The sequence below is a fragment of the Prorops nasuta genome, unplaced genomic scaffold (assembly GCF_024137725.1).
Source record: "Prorops nasuta isolate Cenicafe-Biocafe unplaced genomic scaffold, Cenicafe_Pnas_1.2 PNAS00003, whole genome shotgun sequence".
Classification (NCBI taxonomy): domain Eukaryota; kingdom Metazoa; phylum Arthropoda; class Insecta; order Hymenoptera; family Bethylidae; genus Prorops; species Prorops nasuta.
The window spans coordinates 9,868,006-9,887,676 of record NW_027116800.1 but is presented as its reverse complement, the minus strand read 5'-3'; the positions used below and the strand labels follow the sequence as shown (position 1 = coordinate 9,887,676).

General features: G+C 31.4%; 6 protein-coding genes across 18 annotated transcripts; 3 read left to right on the top strand and 3 right to left on the bottom strand.

Moving 5' to 3' along the window:
- The first annotated feature begins 18 nt into the window (after positions 1–18).
- LOC136786033 (serine/threonine-protein phosphatase PGAM5, mitochondrial-like) lies at positions 19–1,690 on the top strand. The gene is made up of 5 exons (XM_066747487.1): positions 19–361; positions 674–852; positions 924–1,138; positions 1,201–1,331; positions 1,403–1,690. The coding sequence occupies exons 1-5, from the start codon at positions 186–188 to the stop codon at positions 1,551–1,553; spliced, it is 852 nt and encodes a 283-aa protein (XP_066603584.1). The 5' UTR covers positions 19–185; the 3' UTR covers positions 1,554–1,690.
- Positions 1,636–3,452, bottom strand: LOC136786030 (nuclear speckle splicing regulatory protein 1). 3 transcript variants are annotated; one of them, XM_066747484.1, is made up of 3 exons: positions 3,067–3,452; positions 2,790–2,892; positions 1,636–2,727 (listed from the first exon to the last, which is right to left on the bottom strand). In XM_066747484.1, the coding sequence occupies exons 2-3, from the start codon at positions 2,837–2,839 to the stop codon at positions 1,764–1,766; spliced, it is 1,014 nt and encodes a 337-aa protein (XP_066603581.1). In that variant the 5' UTR covers positions 2,840–2,892; positions 3,067–3,452; the 3' UTR covers positions 1,636–1,763. The 3 variants fall into 3 exon arrangements, with proteins under 3 accessions (XP_066603581.1, XP_066603580.1, XP_066603579.1); XM_066747483.1 differs by having other exon boundaries at positions 3,001–3,450; XM_066747482.1 differs by having other exon boundaries at positions 1,636–2,892; positions 3,001–3,446.
- Positions 3,453–3,855: 403 nt separating this feature from the next.
- On the top strand, positions 3,856–8,953 carry Lfg (Lifeguard). Of its 2 annotated transcripts, none has more exons than XM_066747485.1 (6): positions 3,856–4,191; positions 5,556–5,622; positions 6,411–6,494; positions 7,121–7,280; positions 7,363–7,633; positions 7,709–8,953. In XM_066747485.1, the coding sequence occupies exons 2-6, from the start codon at positions 5,571–5,573 to the stop codon at positions 8,066–8,068; spliced, it is 927 nt and encodes a 308-aa protein (XP_066603582.1). In that variant the 5' UTR covers positions 3,856–4,191; positions 5,556–5,570; the 3' UTR covers positions 8,069–8,953. The 2 variants fall into 2 exon arrangements, with proteins under 2 accessions (XP_066603582.1, XP_066603583.1); XM_066747486.1 differs by lacking the exon at positions 3,856–4,191 and adding an exon at positions 4,773–4,852.
- An 84-nt stretch (positions 8,954–9,037) lies between these two features.
- Positions 9,038–11,169, bottom strand: Rab10 (RAS oncogene family member Rab10). Its single transcript, XM_066747488.1, has 6 exons — positions 10,847–11,169; positions 10,595–10,741; positions 10,305–10,365; positions 10,108–10,246; positions 9,933–10,022; positions 9,038–9,854 (listed from the first exon to the last, which is right to left on the bottom strand). The coding sequence occupies exons 2-6, from the start codon at positions 10,719–10,721 to the stop codon at positions 9,669–9,671; spliced, it is 603 nt and encodes a 200-aa protein (XP_066603585.1). The 5' UTR covers positions 10,722–10,741; positions 10,847–11,169; the 3' UTR covers positions 9,038–9,668.
- Positions 11,170–11,633: 464 nt separating this feature from the next.
- On the top strand, positions 11,634–15,883 carry l(2)k01209 (lethal (2) k01209). 9 transcript variants are annotated; one of them, XM_066747476.1, is made up of 13 exons: positions 11,634–12,064; positions 12,324–12,582; positions 12,662–12,720; positions 12,787–12,935; positions 13,231–13,323; positions 13,408–13,578; positions 13,645–13,751; positions 13,837–14,007; positions 14,217–14,288; positions 14,371–14,622; positions 14,698–14,907; positions 15,194–15,379; positions 15,466–15,883. In XM_066747476.1, the coding sequence occupies exons 3-13, from the start codon at positions 12,668–12,670 to the stop codon at positions 15,778–15,780; spliced, it is 1,779 nt and encodes a 592-aa protein (XP_066603573.1). In that variant the 5' UTR covers positions 11,634–12,064; positions 12,324–12,582; positions 12,662–12,667; the 3' UTR covers positions 15,781–15,883. The 9 variants fall into 9 exon arrangements, with proteins under 9 accessions (XP_066603573.1, XP_066603570.1, XP_066603571.1 ...); XM_066747473.1 differs by having other exon boundaries at positions 12,127–12,582; XM_066747474.1 differs by having other exon boundaries at positions 11,634–12,141.
- Positions 15,884–15,981: 98 nt separating this feature from the next.
- On the bottom strand, positions 15,982–19,557 carry LOC136786028 (uncharacterized). 2 transcript variants are annotated; one of them, XM_066747471.1, is made up of 12 exons: positions 19,126–19,557; positions 18,514–18,591; positions 18,346–18,440; positions 18,191–18,268; positions 17,989–18,135; positions 17,842–17,917; positions 17,578–17,765; positions 17,344–17,488; positions 17,035–17,250; positions 16,709–16,827; positions 16,501–16,636; positions 15,982–16,430 (listed from the first exon to the last, which is right to left on the bottom strand). In XM_066747471.1, exons 1-12 carry the CDS (start codon positions 19,441–19,443, stop codon positions 16,122–16,124), a joined length of 1,905 nt encoding a protein of 634 aa, XP_066603568.1. In that variant the 5' UTR covers positions 19,444–19,557; the 3' UTR covers positions 15,982–16,121. The 2 variants fall into 2 exon arrangements, with proteins under 2 accessions (XP_066603568.1, XP_066603569.1); XM_066747472.1 differs by having other exon boundaries at positions 17,344–17,476.
- Positions 19,558–19,671: the final 114 nt, after the last annotated feature.

The window sequence follows — 19,671 nt, the reverse complement described above, 5'->3', positions numbered from 1 at the left end:
AGCGCAAGGATTGAGAATACCGTTGTCGTTTACTCTCCAAAATAAGCAGTTCTGGGGTTATAAGTGTTCGGCTTTGTGTAGTGGAAGTTTTAAAAAATTTGGAACAATTTGGAGTTGGAGTAGTTTGGAATTGAAGGAACTCTTTGTTTCTTTTTACAAAAGTATTAAATATTAAAACTTTTAAGATGACACGCTTACAAAAGACGTTTAAAGTATTCTGTACAGGGGTTGGTGTTTTGGGTGGTGCTGTAATATTTTATTATCATAATAACAAACATGAAAATCCATTTCGTTTGTCTACTGCGAACGCTTGGTCAACAGCTTTTACGCACGCTGTAAAATGGGACCATAACTGGGATAGGTTAGCCTCAGTAATAAAACTTGTATTATAATATTTTATTATTTTATAACGAATAATGCTATTTTTGTAATATTCTGTGACATAAATGGGTTTGTTCTTTTTCATTATACTACCGAACTGGTGCAATTAATTGATGTAAGATAAACATGTTTTCTTCTAATCTATTACACTAGTGCAATAGTACAGCAAAAAAGACAAACCTAATAATTCTTGGCATTATGAAAACTAATATAATCATAAATCATTAATTCTAACTTAATATATCAATATATTTTTGTTCTTTATATTATATCCTGCTGTAAAATATTATAGACGTGACCCAAAATCTTTAATAAAACCTATAAAAATAAAAAGTGAATCTGATGCTAATAAATATAATGAGAAACTAGAGCAAAAGAAGACCAGGGCTGCAAGGCATTTAATTCTTATTCGTCATGGTCAGTATAATCTAAAAGGTGAAACAGATGGAGAAAGATATCTTACAGAATTAGGTAAAAATCTCAAAGAGATATTATAATATTAATTAACCTTTTTACATAAAATAATAGTAATTTTAATATAGGCAAGATACAAGCAGATACAACAGGTAAACGGTTAGCAGAGTTAAATTTACCATATTCATTAATAGTCAGATCAACTCTGACCAGAGCACAAGAAACATCAAAAATAATAGAGAAGACGCTTCCCACTATTGAAACAAAAGATGACCCTCTTCTTATAGAAGGCTGTCCAATACCACCTGAACCTTTTATAGGTTCTTGGAGACCAGATAGTCAAGTATGGATTTGAGCATGAAATTATATCAAATAACTTCAGTATTAATTTTCTTGAATTTCTAGTATTATGCAGATGGTGCTAGAATAGAGGCAGGTTTTAGAAAATATTTTCATCGTGCAGATCCCTGTCAAGAAAAAGATTCTTACACTGTCCTAGTTTGTCATGCAAATGTAATCAGATATTTTGTTTGCAGGTAATACAATATTTACTTTATTATATTGATCTTAAGAATTGAAAACATACAAGTACTATACAAAATTTTAGAGCCCTACAGTTTCCACCAGAAGCCTGGTTGCGTATTAGCTTAAATCATGCAAGTATTACTTGGCTTACTATACAGCCTAGTGGAAGAGTAACATTACGTTGCTTGGGTGAGACAGGACATATGGAGCCAGAAATTGTCACACCTCATTAAAAAAAAAACATTCTAATAAAAACCTCAAATACTACAAATGACAAAAATGAAAATTATCATGTTTTATTACAAAACAGATGTGTATATCATATTACATCTTTATTAATTTAATTACATTTTTTAATAAAATTTCAATGTCTAATTAAGAATTAATTTTAATTTTTGTTTACATTAAGGCCAAAGATTATAAGTTTAAAAATTATTTTTATTCTATATTGATGCAGTACGCATAGCTTTTCTTTGATAATATCTTTCAACTGCTGCCTCAAATAAATGTCCTACCATTCTTTTTTCCCAGATAGAAGACCTTCTACTTATTGCTGTTTCTTGTTTCTTAATTGTTTTACTATCAATCTTATTATTTTTATCATCTGATACACTGTTAAAAGAGTTTTCAGCATTTGTAATTGTAGCATCGATATCATTATTAGAATTATCAATTTTTACCATACTTTCAGATTTCTTAACCTCCTTTTCTGGCTCTAAGCTTTCAATTTTGTTCCCTTCAAGTTGAGTAGCATTATGCTCAGTATGTTCTTTTAAAGGAGATGATCTTTTATTGGCATTACATTTTGTAATACTTTCTTCAGGTTCAGAGTCAGACTCAGAAGCCTCCAAAACCCTTTTTCTATATTGTCTAATTCTTTTACTTTTAGATTGTACCCTTGTAAGTATTTTTTTATTATCATCTTCATTGTTAGAACTTGTATCATTTTTATCATCTATATGACTGTCAGTTTTCTGCGCTGAGGAAGATGCTAACTTTTCATCTGTTTTTACATTTTCAATTGTTTGATCAAAAAGATGCCTGTAAAATCCAGACATATCTTGTTGTTTTGTTACATCCCCAATTTCTTCCAATCTTTGCATCCTGGCTTCTTCTTCTTCCATTTTTTTAAATTCCTCTAACTTGGCCTTATATGCAGATGTCACAAAACTTTCTTTATCTGCATACATGTTTCCTTCTGCTTCTCTCTCTTTTTGTACCATTCTTTCAATTCTATGTTCCTGTTCCTTTTTCCTTCTTTTGGCAGCTTTTAATAAATGCTGAATATAATTTGGTTTTTTTACTTCCACTTTATTAACTTTTGCTTGAGCCTTAGTTCTCTCCATGTCATCATATACTTCATCATATTGGTAAATGGTTGGATCTTCATTTAATGCTTTCTGCATACTTAATTTAGTTTGCTTTTTAACTTTATTTTTCTCATTCTCTGCTTTTAAAGCTTTTCTTACCCAGTCAGTTCCATCTTCTTCATCTGATCCATTGTCATCTCCAAAGACATTTCCTGCTTTTGGTGCTGCTAATTGTTTTTTGATGGGCAATATCAAGCCATATCTAAAATTTTGAAAAACATTATTTTTTATGTACGCTAATACATAAATAATTGTTACAAACTAAAACTTAATTATTTTTATTATAAATTAAAATATATGCATTACTAACTGTTTTTCTTCTTTTTTTATTGTGGACGACATTGCAAATTTTGTAGATTAAAATGAATTCACTGACCCCTGACTTGGAACTCGAAGGCTTGGAGTCGACTCGGAACTTCGGAAGTCGGACGAAAGTGTCCCTTGGTCTCCCTGCTATCCTTGACCCTTGTGGTCCCTTTCCTGCTCAATCCTGCTTGTCACTTTGTCATTCCCTATTCCCTAACCCTAATCTCTAATTTATGTCTTATGTCCCGTCACTCCCGTCCAGACGTCCAGTCCCGTCCCTCTACATATACGGGTCTTTTCCTAACAGCGGAGCATAGGAGATTCGTGTTAGTTGACTATAGCACTCGGAATGATGGAATCTGAGAGCGCTGATTGGTCAATATTACGTAGTACCAACAGATAATAAGCCGTTACCAATAGTTGGATACAAAAAATGAGATTCATCCGCCATATTGGTGTGGAGAAATGTTTACATGCTAATCTTAGCAGAAAGAGGTGTAAAATGGAGAAATGTCAAATGGTAAGGTTACTAAAGTAAAAATTGAAAATAATGAATGGAAAGTACGAATAATCTTCATTTTCATTCAAAGCATTCAATTTTTACTTTAGTAACGACAACATTTGACATTTTTCCATTTTACACCTCTTTCTGCTACGATCAGCATGTAAACATTTCTCCACACCAAAATGGCGGATGAATCTCATTTTTCGTATCCAACTATATGGTAACGGCCTATTATATGTTGGTACTACGCAATATTGACCAATCAGCGCTCTCAGATTCCATCATTCCGAGTGCTATAGTCAACTAACACGAATCTCCTATGCTCCGCAGGCTCCGCTGTTAGGAAAAGACCCGTATACATATACATAATTACGTTACACATCTTACAAAATTTTAGTCCTTCGTGCCCAATATTTTAATTCGCAAAATCGACTTGCTACAAAAAGTTGCGAAGTACCGATGTCGGGTGTATATACAATAAATCGAGTGAACTGAGTGAAATGAAATCAAGTATCCTGAAATAACCATAATAACTCGTAATATCAGTCATTATTTCCATCGTGTTGAGCTTACGAAGTTTTGTACGTAGTGAATCAAATTAAATTCGTACATTTGTTGAAAATCGTCATTTACCAATAGTGCAGAAGTGCTAATATTGGTAGTATATTAGGAACTGAGAAACAAAATAAGGTAAATAAACATATTTAAGATTCACAGTCTACGTCGCGAGAATATTATCGACCATAACTATTTCCAGAAAGTACAGATGACGCATCAGATTGACGTGTAATATTATACTACCTGTATCACATTACATATGCATCTAGTCAAACAAAACTTCTAACTCATTAATAATTTCTTTTTCTAATACTTTTACTTAATTAAACATAATACGTCGAAGTTGTGCAATGAAAATGTAATGTCCCCATGATCATAGATGACGGTATTTTCTTATCACTCATTAGTAGGTTTTTAACTTACGTAAATAATAATGCTATACTTAGCATCGCAATAAATCATAAGGTCTTAACTTTCTTTTGTTAATAATAAAAGTTAAAAAATAATCATTAAACTACGCGCTACATACAAATGTGTATAACCATATGTGAAAGACGTGCATGCTTACATTAAAATACGCAATGCTTGATCTATTTCAAGATAATTAGATTAACAGAAACTTTATCGTTGATAAGATTATAAATATGACTCATAGGATTTTTTACCTCATCAAAAGATTTTAATCGTATCTATGTCTAACAATTGATTTTATTTCCTATAAGGATTTGAACTTTTAATATTGTTCATATGCGTTGTTTAATTTCACAGCTACTTTTAAAAATTGTTTATTAAAGTAAGTAGAACATCTATTAATTGAGCCATTTGGATTAAATAATTCACTTCCTAAATTGATTAACCTCTTAAGATCAAAAGTTAACAAAAAAATTAAAAATTTATATACAATGCTGTCTCTCTCTCTCTTTTAAAATTTTTTGTTAATACATATTTATTTCATGACTGGTGTTTATTTTTTACTGGTTTTGGTGCTTCTCTGTTTTGCTTGTTTCTGCCTTTGACTTTAAGTTGCATTTATATTTTTTAGATAGAAAGTTTGAAATTAAGAATTATCATCAGTAGACTAACAATAATTTTTTAATTTAATAGTTTTTGATCTTTTGTTATAGAAGGATTTAAAAATAAAATTATAAACAATTAAAAGAATAAACAATTTATTTGACTTTGTATAACTTAATTTTTAAAATTATACAGAAATTTCATATTATGATTAATGATAGAGTGCATAAAAAATATAAGAGCTCTAAATTAAATTAGATTTAAAGGATGTGGTTTTGAAATTTAAGCAATAATTTAATATATTAAAACTTTTGATATTAAAAAACATTATATTTTTATTCATATGAAAAATAAATTATGGTAAATACTTTTATCCATTTCTTTATGCGAGGAGAAGAGCTATGTGACCAAAAGAATCATTGTGATTCTTGCTTCACTTTCTCTAAAAATCGGTGTTTTAGATTTAAAAAATTTTTTTTCAGTTAATATCATAAAAGATGTCTACATGGCAAAATCCACCTGATGCAGGATTCTATCCAGGACAACAAGGTCTCAAGTTTTATCCTATGCGCTTCTTGCTCATTGTCTCATTAAATTTTTATACATGTAGAGCTTATAATTATTCATACAGCAAGCAGTAAGCACGTCAATTTTCTACATGAGGCATTAATTAAGCAACTTTATTCTCCCAAAGCATTTGAAACAAAGTTTAATCAAAATAATTTGTACCTGATATTTGTAAAATACCTAATTAGCAAAATAATATATAATGAATAAAAAAAAATACAAGAGTACACTGCTTGAATTATATAAGCATATTATTGTTATAATTTCAATGATCTACATCTAAAGATTAATGTTACAAATACAATAATTTTATCACCTATAATTTTAATAATCAATTTAACACACTATTCTTTAATCACATATATAAAGTTTTAGAAACATTAAGTAATTAAGGGATAATGATCCAAAGATGCTTTCAGATTCAGCAGTTAGCTTTTAAATTACAAAGTATTTAAGTTGATCAAACTAACAGGTAGCTATTATAAAATTTACAGATATATAATGATTATCAGTCACTACAGAAATTACTAACATACAATTGGTAACATGAAATTTTATATCATTTGAAAGCTAAGTCCAGAATCAAAAAACAGTCAACAAATTTGTATTCCTTAATTTTTGATGGCCTTAGGATTATTATTCCTGAGAAAACTGTGTAATTAATATTATAATCTATTTTAACAGTAAACACATAAATATATTATTTGTTTGATACAAAAAAAGAATATAAAGTTGAATAATAGCCACTCTTTTTAAATAAAATTGTGCAGGCTATCCCCAATATCCTCAACAGAATCCTGGGTATCCTCCACAGCCTGGATATCCTCCTCCATACGCAGGTGGCTTACCACCAGGTAAAACTTTAACCAAAAATTATTTGCATACATAGATGATGCGATAGAAACTATTATGACTATCTATACAGATTAATAATTAGTAATTATATATTTCCTGTTACATATTCATTGTTCAAATGAAGTTACTTCTGACACAAATGTATGAGATTCTCCAACTAATGCAAGGTATTACAGAATTCAATAATAGAATGATGATTACTTTATCATCATTCAAAATATTTGTATTCTTATCTTTTCACAAATTTTTAGTTAGATTTAAAAAACATTGAAAGAAAGTGGTTTCAATGAAGATAATAAAAAATATTTAACATTACTGCAAGCTTTAAATTTAACAGCATTATAAGCTAGAAAAACTCTCCTAGTTGTGTCAGAAGGTTCTACTTTTGAAAAATGAGCATATAGAGACTAGTTTGTTATTTTTATTATAAGTAGTTTTTATACTATATCCATACTATTCATTATGTTTATATTAGTTTTAGTATATATTCCAAAAGTTTATTCAATTACATTTTCTGTGCTAACTGCACTTTTTTTGGTAGCAACTTATACAAAGAATAGAAACCATTATAACAGAAGTGCAACTAAAACAAGAAAACCCACTCTTAACAAGCATATATTTATAGGACCAGGTTTTGTACCACCGCCAGGCCCCCCTCCATACGGACAAGGAGTGCCCCATCCACCTCCCACCATGTATAACTCAACTCATGTTGAAGATCCTATGAATGAGGATATTAAAGGATTTGAGTTTGATAACAGAACTATAAGACATGGATTTATCAAGTAACTATCGTAAAGCTTAATCTTTTTAACAAATGCATATTATCAATTTGTAATTAATAATGGTTACCTTTTTTTCAAACAGAAAAGTATATTCCATTCTTCTATGCCAGCTATTGATTACTATGTCAGTGATTGCTTTATTTTTGTACCATCCGCCAACCCAAAGGTGGATGGCAGAGCATATATATGTATTTTGGATTTGCTTTGCTGCAACTATAGTTTTGCTCATTTGTATGGCTTGTTGCACAAGCGTTAGGCGTAAAGCTCCAATGAATATGATCTTCTTGTTCCTGTTTACTATTGCAGAATCTTTATTACTAGGTACAATATCTGCTTCTTATAAAAGAGATGAGGTAAGCTAATCATTGCTATATTATATAATCCATTAAGCAATTTTTCAAATATGAAAATAATTTATTATTTTTTAGGTGATGATGGCTGTTGGCATAACAGCAGCAGTTTGTTTTGGCTTGACAATTTTTGCATTTCAAACTAAATATGATTTCACTGGACTTCATAGTATACTATTTGGTGCTGTAATTGTTTTACTAATTTTTGGAATTTTTGCAGTAATTTTCCATGGTAAAATTATGTCATTGTTATATTCATCAATAGGCGCCTTCATTTTTTCTATATATTTAATTTATGATACACAAATGATGATGGGAGGCAATCACAAGTACTCCATTTCTCCTGAAGAATACATTTTTGCAGCCCTCAATCTTTACATTGATGTTGTAAATATCTTTTTGTATATTTTAACAATCATTAGTGCATCTCGAGATTAAGTCCTTCTCTATTATTCTTATTTATTTATATTCGGTTATTTTAAGTTTATTTGAGAAATGTGCAAAGGACTTAATTGAAACTTCAGTTTAAACACTAGAAACGTGAAAAAAAAGCCTTAAATAGTATATATAATAAATTTGAATTTATATTTGACTCAATAGTTTTTACACATTTTTAATTAGTAATGAAAGTGAAGTTTTTTTGGAAGTCAGGAAAAACTGAAAATTCGAGATGTTAGAGACTTTAGTTACGGATAATACTGAAAAACATTTTATTCACAATTTTAATGTCAATTATTCTTCTATAGGTATTTTTTAACACCATTTATTTATGTCGTTGATTTTGGATATGTTGTATTAATATGAGGAAAAACAAATTATACAAGTTGTTCCCCTATTTGTTGCACGTTGTAATATTAGTTACAGTTAAATTTTGAAAGTTCTTTGAACATTTTTCCAATTATTGATACAACACGTCATCTGACTTTGATGTTCGCGTTTAATTTAGTATTATTTCTATTGTTATTACATTATTACATGTTCTTTAAGAAGAGCTTTAAAAAGCATTAAGCATTACAAATTTCATTCCTTTTATACCATAAAAATCTATATACCAAATGCATATGAAATTTAGTCACAAAATCTAAGGTTAATTCGATTATAGCTTTATTGATACTTGTAAACTAAATGTAACTACTATTGTATTGATATTATAAATAGTTATTAGTGCTTAAGTCATAGAATAATCTACAGGCTAGTCCTTACAACCTGATAAAAACTAAATGCACTGCTGAGTATTAGAATTGGTCTGCTATTATACTTTGGCTAAAAACTATTAATTAATGTTATTTAAAAGAATTATAAATACACTATTAGTCTTATAAACGATATTTTATTTTAATACCTTCGATTTTACTGGTTAAGATGTACAAACACAAAAGGTTAGATTAGAAAAATAATTCTATCAAAATGGTTTAAGTTTATATTTTATACCAAGTTCATTTTACATAAATAAGATACAAGCTTTTTTTCTAAGCCTTTTTTAAAGTACATTTTTATAAGCATGTGAGACACAACCATTATAAGAAAAAGCATTTAAAGTATATAAACATGTTTTATGTATTAATTAAATAACATAAGTTCATTTTGCTCCTTTTATGGTAGCAACTTATGAAGGATGTAATAAATTTTCACAAAGAACATAGGTAATAGAAGGTTTTGAGCTTTGAACACTACAATTCACTAAAAATTTATAAATTGATAAAATTTCATGTTTCATATAGATCTGTGTATGCCATATTTTTAAATACAATAAGTATACTTAAATACTTATTATCTACTTATTTAAGACAAAAACTGAAACATTTGTTTATAAAACTGCATGGGATCATTATTCTGAAATATTTTTTAGACTTATATGTTTATATAAATTTCACAATTGACATTCATTAAATTTAATTAAATTGAATTAGGCAGTGTTGTTAAAAGTCTCATTATATTATTATGCTTCAAATTATGAGCTAAGTCTATCCACAAATATATTTTAAATGGCACACATAATACAGCTTTTATGTGCCAGTCAAATAAATAATATAAAAAATTAACAGCACCGATTAGAACTTCTTTCTACCCTTCGATCTACTGTAACTCTGTCAGGGGCATCTTGTGGCTCTTTTCCATGAGTTTTTTCTAATATTGCTTCTGCTAATTCACTGAATGCTCGTTCTATATTAATGTTTGCCTTTGCTGAAGTCTCCATAAATCTAATACCATGCTCTCTAGCTATCTGTAATTGAAAAATTAATGACAAAATGCGTGGGTAAATTTATTTTCAAACAAAACTAAAAATTATCTTTATCCACACCGCTTCTCCTTTTTCTGTACTGACAACTCGCCTATCTTCCATATCACTTTTGTTACCCAGAATCATTTTCTCCACATCTTCATTTGCATGCTAATGAGATAATTGCTTAGTTAGAAGTGTTGTTAAAGGCATAAATACATATAAAATTGATATTATGTTGCGAATAGATTGTTACCTCATCAATATTTCTTAACCATTTCACTATGTTTTCAAATGTTTTTTCATTTGTTATATCGTATACAAGCATAATACCCATGGCACCTCTGTAATATGATGTAGTAATTGTGTGAAATCTTTCCTGGCCAGCAGTATCCCTATAATTACAAAGATGTAAAAAGAAAGTCTTACTAAGAATTAACAAAGTAAACAGACCATATTTGCAATTTAATTTTCTTCCCTCTTAGTTCCACTGTCTTAATTTTAAAATCGATACCTGTAGTAAAAATATAAATTCATTTAAAGTATCTTTCCATACAGTATAATATAATTCAAAAATGATATTTATTTAAACCAAAGAATAATTGCATAATTAAGGTTTGTTAAATGTGTCTTATTATATACTATCCAGGTTTTAGCCCTAACCTAACTAGTCTCATCAATGATAACTTTATATTGCCAAGAAAGTTTAAATTAAATAATGGATAAATTACTATTAGTCTTACCTATAGTTGAAATAAATGTTGTGGAGAAAGCATCATCCGAAAATCTAAATAATATGCAAGTTTTACCGACACCAGAATCGCCGATTAGCAATAGTTTAAAAAGTAGATCGTAGGTTTTTTTCGCCATTTCACTTGTTCGTCAATACGCTATTTATATATAGAAAAGGGTAGAAACAATAGTTGAGAAGCCAATACCTTAACAATTAATGATTGCCGAGACGATGATTTGAACATCGAATGCTATATACGCACGGTTATAGTTTCAAGGTCGAATGAGGGCGCGTCTGGTCTGGTTGTGTTGTAGATTCGTAACTAGCAAATTAACAACGAAAAAACCGGTCATAGGGATTGATTACACTACGAAAAGACAATATCATGTTATGTTACGCAACAACGGGGTTGTTACTTTATACTTCAGACCGCGTACTCTCTTCAGCTAAGATAATAATAACAATTTAATTTCATGGAAACGATAATAGTTTACAATTTGCTCTTTCTCGCTATAGCAATATGACTCATCCTACATGAAGATATCTTACGATTGATTATAAGCATTGAGTAAAGTCAAGCCAGCAGTCTGAGCGAACGCTACCGATCAATTAACTGAAATAACAATATTATGTATAACAGATGGAAAAATATACATATACATATATATATATATATATATATATAATATTGAGTAATATATACTATACGTTTAGTTCTAATAATATAGGATACGTGTGTGGTAATGCAATAATAATTACATCAAGATTTAATGAATAATATTCTATTTCAACTGGGAAGAATTGTTTTTAATTGATGATTGAAAATTAATTTGGAAAAAATGTACGTGCTTTAAATTTTTTCATGCTCAATTATACATATAGGATTAGAGTTTGATGAGCTCTGACGGTTGTGATGTTAGCTTGCTCTGCGTCTAACCATCTAAGCTAACTTAATACATTGTATATGCTACTGTAGTAATATGTATTATTGGCTCTGATATTGAGGGCTGTTTTTCTGCCTATCGGTAAAATTTATGTTTGCTAAAAATTGCAAATTGTAGTAAATTCTATTCAATCTCAAGCTTTACTTAACGAATTAGTGTATCAAGGTGTTTTTACCAATAGGTGGAAACTTTGGCCTTAAATACTACCGAGAATGGAATATTGATAATAGAAATACGGAGATTTAAAATCGTTCATTTGATGATAATTTAGCTAGAACATAAAGTAGAAATGCGCCCGTATGGTGATGAGATACACACACACACATTACGTGCGATTGGAAATTTTTTTATTTGCTCGAAATAAGCGCGGTAGGTGGCAGTGGCTGATACTGGCACTTTTGGCAAGTCGGCATTCGGCACTCAGCAATGCATTTCTTACGTAACATACACAGTTACAGTCTCGTTGGACTCATTGGTCTCGTCTCACTAAAAACATAAAGGGGAAAGCGCCGGCAGTTGGCTCATGGCTGGTACCTGTTAGTTATACAATTATAACATACGTCATACATGCTTAATACTTATCTTTTAAATTGTATAGTTTAGGTTGGTCGAGGTAAGAGCTAGATGGTAAATTGTGGGAATTCGGTGCCCCCACCATACCCACTTTGACTTCTTTACGCTTATTGAGCATTACGGGATTTGTCGGGAATGAGGGCATGAGGATTATATGGTGGGGCACTTCAATTCCCACAATTTATCATCACAAATCCTGTCAAGTTCGGCCGGTATGTACAGGTTCGGGCTAGTCGGACTTACAAGTTATAGGCAGTGATAGGCAGTAGGGCACTCGGGACTCGGGTCTCAAATTGAGACTTGAGAGTATTCAACTTGGAGGCTAGATAAACTATAAAGAATTAAAAACGGAGGGTATATTGGACACGGAAAAGGAAGAGACACACAGTTGTCATTCGTCAATCGTTACTTACGTTAGTTATGAGAGTAGGAGAGCAGATTCTGCAGAAGCAAAGAACTGCCGCAGCACGTGAAAACACAGGTTTTTCTATTAGCAATAATTTTAGATGTTATGATTTGTAAATCCAACTTGCATATGACATGATAAATTTTTTAAATAGAAAAACATGGCAGCTAAGATGCAACATTTTGATCCCCCAAGTTCGGCAAGCTCTGAAAGGTAAATTATTTGTATCTAATACAGTTATTCAACAATTTAATTTTTAATATGTTAATAACGTATTAGAAGTGATTCGTTTTGTAGCGACGATGGAGAATGTTACATTGATGATAGAGAAGTTTTTATATCTGACGAGCCTTGCGATGACATTGAGCATTACAGACGATCGGATCTGCCTAATTCAACCCCACAATCACCAAGGCCACCTTCTACTGGTATAACACAAACTTACTTGTATCAGAATTTTTTTCTTTCTGATTTTAATCAATGACAACACTATTTTTCATATATGAAAATTTGATATATCTAATTCAATCTTATAATGATCAAAATCCTTTTCCACTGGATAACGCATAATCTTATTTAACTTTATTGATATCCTTTTCTCTTTGTAATCATATGATAAACCTGTCTTTTATACTAGAATTCTTTACATAAAATTTTTAATGTTAATACCTTTAATTGAGAATTACTTAGCAATATAATAGATAATAGTTGAATTTATTACAGGGAAAAATGGACATCCTTATATTTTGATTAAAAATCGTAAATGGAATACTGAATGTTATCCTTATTTCCTGTTCCAAATGTCAAACTTTAGAAGTATTATATATAAGTTTCCCAATTTCTCTCTTAAACTATTAAAACATTACATAAATAATGTGAAATAATAAATTATTTTAATAGGTTCACAAAAATCTCCAAGATCCCGCAGACAAAGAACAACAAGCATGTCCCAGTCAAGTAAAAAGACTTCATCAGAATCAATACTACGGAGTAAAACTAGAACCATATATACAGCTGGCAGGCCACCTTGGTATAACTCTGCTGGTCAGCAAGTAGAGCCTTTTGTAATAGGTTTGTTATATTTTTTATAAATATTAGTACAATCGTAATGTAATCTTTGAAGAAAACAATGCATAGGTATATGTGGAGGCAGTGCATCTGGTAAAACAACTGTAGCAACAAAAATTATAGAATCTCTTGATGTACACTGGGTTACACTCCTTAGTATGGATTCATTTTATAAGGTAAAATACAAATTGTTTTGATATATATTACATTCATTAATTTACTAACTAAAAAGAATCAGTAATATGCGTTTGATAACTTCAGGTTTTGAATGAAAAACAGCATGAAAAGGCTGAAAGAAATGAATATAACTTTGATCACCCAGATGCTTTCGATTTTGAACTTCTTAAAGCTACATTGCAGCGTTTAAAAGAGGGAAGAATGGTTGAAGTTCCAATTTATAATTTTGTCACACATTCTCGAGAAAATCGCACTGTAAGAATTCACCTTAAAATTTTAATTTTCCAAAAAACTATTAAAATGACTGTGTTCTGTAAATTGTTTAAAACTGTTTGAAAAGGTAACATGGTAGATAATTAGATATTTAGAAAAGATATCATGCATTGAGCAATTAATTGAGAGAATATTTTTTTTTTCAAATTGTTAAATAAGTAAAGTTTTAACATTGTTGTTCTGTTTAAAAGAAAACAATGTATGGCGCCAATGTCATTATATTCGAGGGTATTTTAACTTTTTACAATGTGGATGTAATGAAGGTAAGAAATAATCCATGTACTATAAATATTTCTATCAGAATGTATTAAGTTTGGTCACTAATTTTTCTCTTTAAACTTACAGATGTGTGACATGAAAGTATTTGTCGATACTGATGCGGATGTTCGATTAGCTAGAAGACTGAGAAGAGATATTTCTCAGAGAGGAAGGGATCTGGAAGGGGTTTTGAAACAATATAGTACAATGGTACAGCCCTCTTTTTTTTATTACATTGCTCCTTTAATGGCCCATGCAGATATCATAGTACCACGAGGGGGCAATAACGAAGTGGCCATTGAACTCATTGTGCAGCACGTTCATACTCAACTTCAATTGGTGAAGATTTATTGCATTTTTCTTATATTTCATTCAGAGAATTTTTATATTAATCTTAATTCTATGTTATTTCAGAGAGGTTTTAAATTAAGAGAACAACTAGCTCTTTCGTACACTCACCAACCTTTGCCATCTTCACTTTACCTACTACCTGATACTCCCCAAGTCAAAGGATTGCACACTTTCATTAGAAATAAAGAAACTTATAGGGATGAATTTATATTCTATTCAAAGCGCTTAATTCGTTTGGTGATTGAATTTGCTTTATCTTTGTTGCCGTTTGAGGTATATATTTATACACTAAAATATTTCTTAAGGTGCGATCTCACGGCCTGAAAACTGTTGCGCCTGGCTTGTGATACGTAGTGAGTGGAACACGACGCGACTGACAGTCGAAACGTGTTCCACTCACTACATATCACAAGCCCGGCGTGACAGTTTTCAGACCGTGAGGTCGAACCTTTATGTAATTACATAAATTATGATCTGGGCAATTATATATTAAAAATTAGATGTCTGCTATTCAGTGATCTGAAATAAATTATAGCGATTATAATTTTGTATTTTTAAGGATGTTACTGTTGAAACGCCTCAAGGAATCCTCTATCAAGGTAAACGAGGGGCTACTGATAAGATATGTGGTGTTTCAATTTTACGAGCTGGGGAGACTATGGAGCAAGCAGTTCGAGATGTATGTAAGGATATTCGTATAGGAAAAATTCTTATACAGACCAATCAACAAACAGGAGAACCCGAGGTAGTTATATCTATACCCTTTACGTTTTATTAAATAGTTTGTTTCTTTAAATAATATTATCTATAATGTTTATAATATGTTTTTAGTTGTACTACTTACGTCTTCCAAAAGATATTAAGGATTATAGAGTAATATTAATGGATGCAACAGTCGCTACTGGTGCTGCAGCTATAATGGCTATTAGGGTTCTTCTAGATCATGATGTTGCAGAAGAGAATGTACTTTTAGCGTCTTTACTAATGGCTGAATCCGGTGTTCATTCAATCGCTTACGCCTTTCCCAAAGTGAAAATCGTCACTTCTGCTTTAGATCCTGAGATAAATGAAAAGTTTCACGTCCTACCAGGAATCGGCAATTTCGGTGATAGGTATTTTGGCACCGAACCATCTCTCGATGAGTAGCAGTTTATAAGTATAATGGCAGAGTTACTTATCCATTCGGTTCGTTGTGATAATGTGTATACAGTAAACTTATTCTCGTTTAATAAAATTTGTAGAATTTTAAGATTTATGTAAATTATCTTTGCGACATATCCATATTCTTTCTATCTGTTTAATAATGACAGTTAAATAATTCAAATGCTTTGCTTTCAGAATATACATCTCCATGAATATTTACTATATTATGAAATACTATGGTTGAGTATAATTAGATTATAAGAATTATTTATAAAGTGTAGGTATATACAAGTTGGTTTTATATTATCGTGGAAAAATCTGTGTTATTATTATTTACATTTTCATTAAAGAGGCGTTGTACCGATATTCGAATTTGAGCCAGTATCAGGTGCTCCACCTGTTCTCAGTTGTCGATAGCCTCGAGAACTCGCTCGTCTAGATCGCCGCCAGGAATCTAAGTTTCCGCCTGTGCTACTGCTTGGTTGTCCAAGAAGATAAGTAATTAATCTATCGAGGGCCGCTAGATCTTCGCTTGTGTTTCCGGTGTTAGTTAGGCCTTCTGCTGGTCGGAAACCACTGCCACTCAAATCGACCTTGTAGCTGCTATCTGGTAAATTACTTCCGCCTCCTGGAATGCCAATTCGCGGTGGAAACTGCAATCAACAGAATTTTAATTAATATTGAGAAAGAAGAGAATATCAATTGAAAGTAATCATTCTTTACATCTTCTGGTCCATGCTGGCCGTAGCTGAACCTCTGAACCTTTCGGAACGTTTCATCATCAATTGCTTCTCGAACAGCTTCGTTCAACGTTTGCTCCAGTACTCTTTGTTTGGATTTGGTCAATCCTTCGTAATAGCTGTTGAAAATAAAAGGGATTTCCATTATTATGTTATAGTTTTCAAATTTTAAAAATATTGATAAGAGCTACCTAGAATCGATCGAGCTGTTATCTCGTGAGGTATTTTTACCACGAACCAACCGGATGTCGTGTTCCCAAAATCGTCGTAATTCCGGCGTAGAAGTATAAGGAGCAGCTACTTCCTTTATCTGTCAAAGAAATGTGATTGATATCAATGCCTGTATCAGATCATATGCCAATAAATCTCTTAGGGCCGATTGTTCCACCTATTGGCAAACGTCTGGATAAATTTAACCGTTTGGTAAAGCTTGAAATTGAGTAGAATTTACTACAGTTTGTCAATTTTACCAAGCAGATAAATTTTACCAATAGGTGGAAAAACCGGCCCTTATTACCTTCAATACGATTATCGCGGTGATAAAAATACACATCACATTGATGAAAGTCAGACACGCACTGATAATTCCATTACAAAAAAATTCAACAGGCAAGTAGTCTGTGTACACGTACACATAGGAGCTATTGAGGTCTGTATACGACTCTCCCTTAATATGTGGCATTTTAATTGGTCGATAGATCAACCATATACACCCGAGTGCCCAAAATAAGCCCTGCGGTTGGGGTTTAAAATAGTAGCCATAAATATATTGTGGTATTTGTCAAATGTCTATTAATCGACAAGCTTACTGGATAATAATACTTACACAATTGACAACTGGTGGTAATAACGAAGCCGAAATAGCAACACCGATTAAAGGCCCATTACTTCCTTGCAACAAGGCAACTGCTACACCTGTACCAGATGGTAAAGCCCAAAGTACACCCATCCACAGTGATCTATAATTTCCTCTAAAAGTTGTGTATATAAGTTACTACTGTATGATTTGTTTTTTTCTAAGAAATAGCATCTTATTTATACCCAAAATTCTTTATCTTACCTTCCTTTCATTTCTTCAGTGGGCCAATCGTTGTAACCCCAAGGCATCTCAGTTGTTCCAAGAATAAGTCCAAAGATAAAACCAAAAACAATAGATAGAAATATACCAAGCATCAAGCTTTTCAGTCCCCCGACCTGCAAATTTCTATCAGCTATTATGGTACCAAACGTTAATGACATCACAGGTCCCTGTAATATTAATATCGCTGTTAATAGTGTGCTATTGAATCAAGATGCAAAAAAAAACTATTCATTGAAGATTTACCATGAGAGGTGACACGAGCATAGCAGCAACCACATTGGTAGCGCTATTTTCAACTAAACCCAGAGCTGCCAGACAGCTAATTATAAAAGTATATTTTAATAATGTGTTCATGGTATTCAGTAAATATTAGTTGAGAACTCAGCTTACTCTGCTGTTAGAACTAATAGAACGTAATCGAAAGTTAAATCGCCACCACTTTTAACACCATCGACCACTTGCTTCACGGTTAATTTCGATCTTATGGACTGTACAAAAGCAGTCCAATTGTTTTTTCGATCCTCGGATTCTTTGCGTCTAAAAGAAAAGTAAAAAGTCCATGTAACTTGAATAAGCTTAATTGCGCATTTACCTTCTGGCAATATCATCTCTAACGGCTGCGGCTCCTGGGCTTCCCACACCACTGTAAGTGCATTGAGTTGGTATAACGCTGCGAGTCAAACAAAATTAAATAAATATATTCAACGATTGATTCACGAAGTACAGAATTAACATCTAAAGTGTCACCTCACTATGGAATTCATCTTGACTCCAATGCCCATTTCCGTTAAACAATGCAAACAATTTTCACATGGGTCTCCGGCCGGTACGGGAAATATTACCTAGCTCAAAAAAATCTTTTTTTACGTGAAACATTCAAGATTAAAATGTATCAGAAGAAACTAACATTTATACCTCGTAGTACATATTTTCTTTATCTTTGCACCATACTACATGCTCCACTTTGAGTTTCTTTAATAACTCGTGGAGGACCTTGCGAAAAATCGTATAATGTTATTGCACTATGAATATAATTATACAGATAATATTACAATCGAAGAGCATGGAAATACAAAGGAATAATAGACATTACTTTAAAATGAAATAGTCACTTCTATCACCGATAGAAATATTAATTAATATTAATAAAAAATAACTATAAATTAATGAAACACAAAATTGTAAGATTCATTTGGCACTGAGTAAATATATGACTGTAAATAATTTTAATTAAATTTGGATTAAATGAATCATGTATACTTAATTTAAGAATATATAAGATTAAATTCAGAAGTTAAATATCGTTTCAAGAAGATATTATACAGAATAAATTCATAAGTTAAGGATAGTAAGAAGAAGCTAAAATCCTTAAATCATTTTCTAGGAAATTCAGCATAAAGATTTATTAACTTTTAACAAAAACTTGTATTGCGAATGATAGCAATTATTTGAATATTTATACATCTAATATGACAAGAGAGAATATAAAGATTGTTTTTCTTTTTAAAAAATCAGACGACTAAATACCGTTTCCATTGACACAAAAGCAGAATTCTTTTGTCGAATCCCTAAATTTGGATTACGCAGCCTTGGGCTCCTACGTAGTCCACGATTCACGTCGTTCTCATCAATTTCCCCAATTTCGTTGTCCTCATCGTCATCCAAGGTGAGGAGTTGTGTCCGTCCTCTTACTTCTTTCAATCGTACATCGACTTTGGTCGCTCCGGCTGCCCTTAGGGGTGCTTTTTCAAGCTTTTTCGCATGCTTCAACGGGACTCCAAAAACAATTTCATGCTCGTAACTTAACGTAGGAATGCAAACTAGGAACACGACACCTCCAGGCATCTCGATACAGCTTCAAATCGATAACTTTTGATTGATCTAAATTCAACCGTTGCTCCACAAATATCAAGTTATATTTGAATTGCAAATCTCGTAGCGATTATTTCGAGAGGCTAGCTTTACTCTACTACTGATCTCTGCTCGGTGTAGAGGCCTTGCCTCCCTTCGTGCAATAATATACGTTTTTAATCAATGATAATCATTTTACCATTCAGCATATAATTGTTCCAA

What these genes read in the sequence shown, in the direction of transcription:
- LOC136786033 (XM_066747487.1), top strand. Translation starts at nt 186, where the DNA reads ATGACACGCTTACAAAAGACGTTTAAAGTATTCTGTACAGGGGTTGGT. An exon ending in TGGGACCATAACTGGGATAG is followed by an intron (nt 362 to 673) that starts GTTAGCCTCAGT and finishes AAAATATTATAG; the next exon opens with ACGTGACCCAAAATCTTTAA. An exon ending in ATCAGATATTTTGTTTGCAG is followed by an intron (nt 1,332 to 1,402) that starts GTAATACAATAT and finishes ACAAAATTTTAG; the next exon opens with AGCCCTACAGTTTCCACCAG.
- LOC136786030 (XM_066747482.1), bottom strand. Translation starts at nt 3,032, where the DNA reads ATGTCGTCCACAATAAAAAAAGAAGAAAAACA. An exon ending in ATAAAAAAAGAAGAAAAACA is followed by an intron (nt 2,893 to 3,000) that starts GTTAGTAATGCA and finishes TCAAAATTTTAG; the next exon opens with ATATGGCTTGATATTGCCCA.
- Lfg (XM_066747485.1), top strand. Translation starts at nt 5,571, where the DNA reads ATGTCTACATGGCAAAATCCACCTGATGCAGGATTCTATCCAGGACAA. An exon ending in ATTCTATCCAGGACAACAAG is followed by an intron (nt 5,623 to 6,410) that starts GTCTCAAGTTTT and finishes AAAATTGTGCAG; the next exon opens with GCTATCCCCAATATCCTCAA. An exon ending in CTTCTTATAAAAGAGATGAG is followed by an intron (nt 7,634 to 7,708) that starts GTAAGCTAATCA and finishes ATTATTTTTTAG; the next exon opens with GTGATGATGGCTGTTGGCAT.
- Rab10 (XM_066747488.1), bottom strand. Translation starts at nt 10,721, where the DNA reads ATGGCGAAAAAAACCTACGATCTACTTTTTAAACTATTGCTAATCGGC. An exon ending in AACATTTATTTCAACTATAG is followed by an intron (nt 10,366 to 10,594) that starts GTAAGACTAATA and finishes TTTTTACTACAG; the next exon opens with GTATCGATTTTAAAATTAAG. An exon ending in AAAATTAAATTGCAAATATG is followed by an intron (nt 10,247 to 10,304) that starts GTCTGTTTACTT and finishes TTGTAATTATAG; the next exon opens with GGATACTGCTGGCCAGGAAA.
- LOC136786028 (XM_066747471.1), bottom strand. Translation starts at nt 19,443, where the DNA reads ATGCCTGGAGGTGTCGTGTTCCTAGTTTGCATTCCTACGTTAAGTTAC. An exon ending in AGAGATGATATTGCCAGAAG is followed by an intron (nt 18,136 to 18,190) that starts GTAAATGCGCAA and finishes CTTTTCTTTTAG; the next exon opens with ACGCAAAGAATCCGAGGATC. An exon ending in CTATTAGTTCTAACAGCAGA is followed by an intron (nt 17,918 to 17,988) that starts GTAAGCTGAGTT and finishes TTTTATAATTAG; the next exon opens with CTGTCTGGCAGCTCTGGGTT.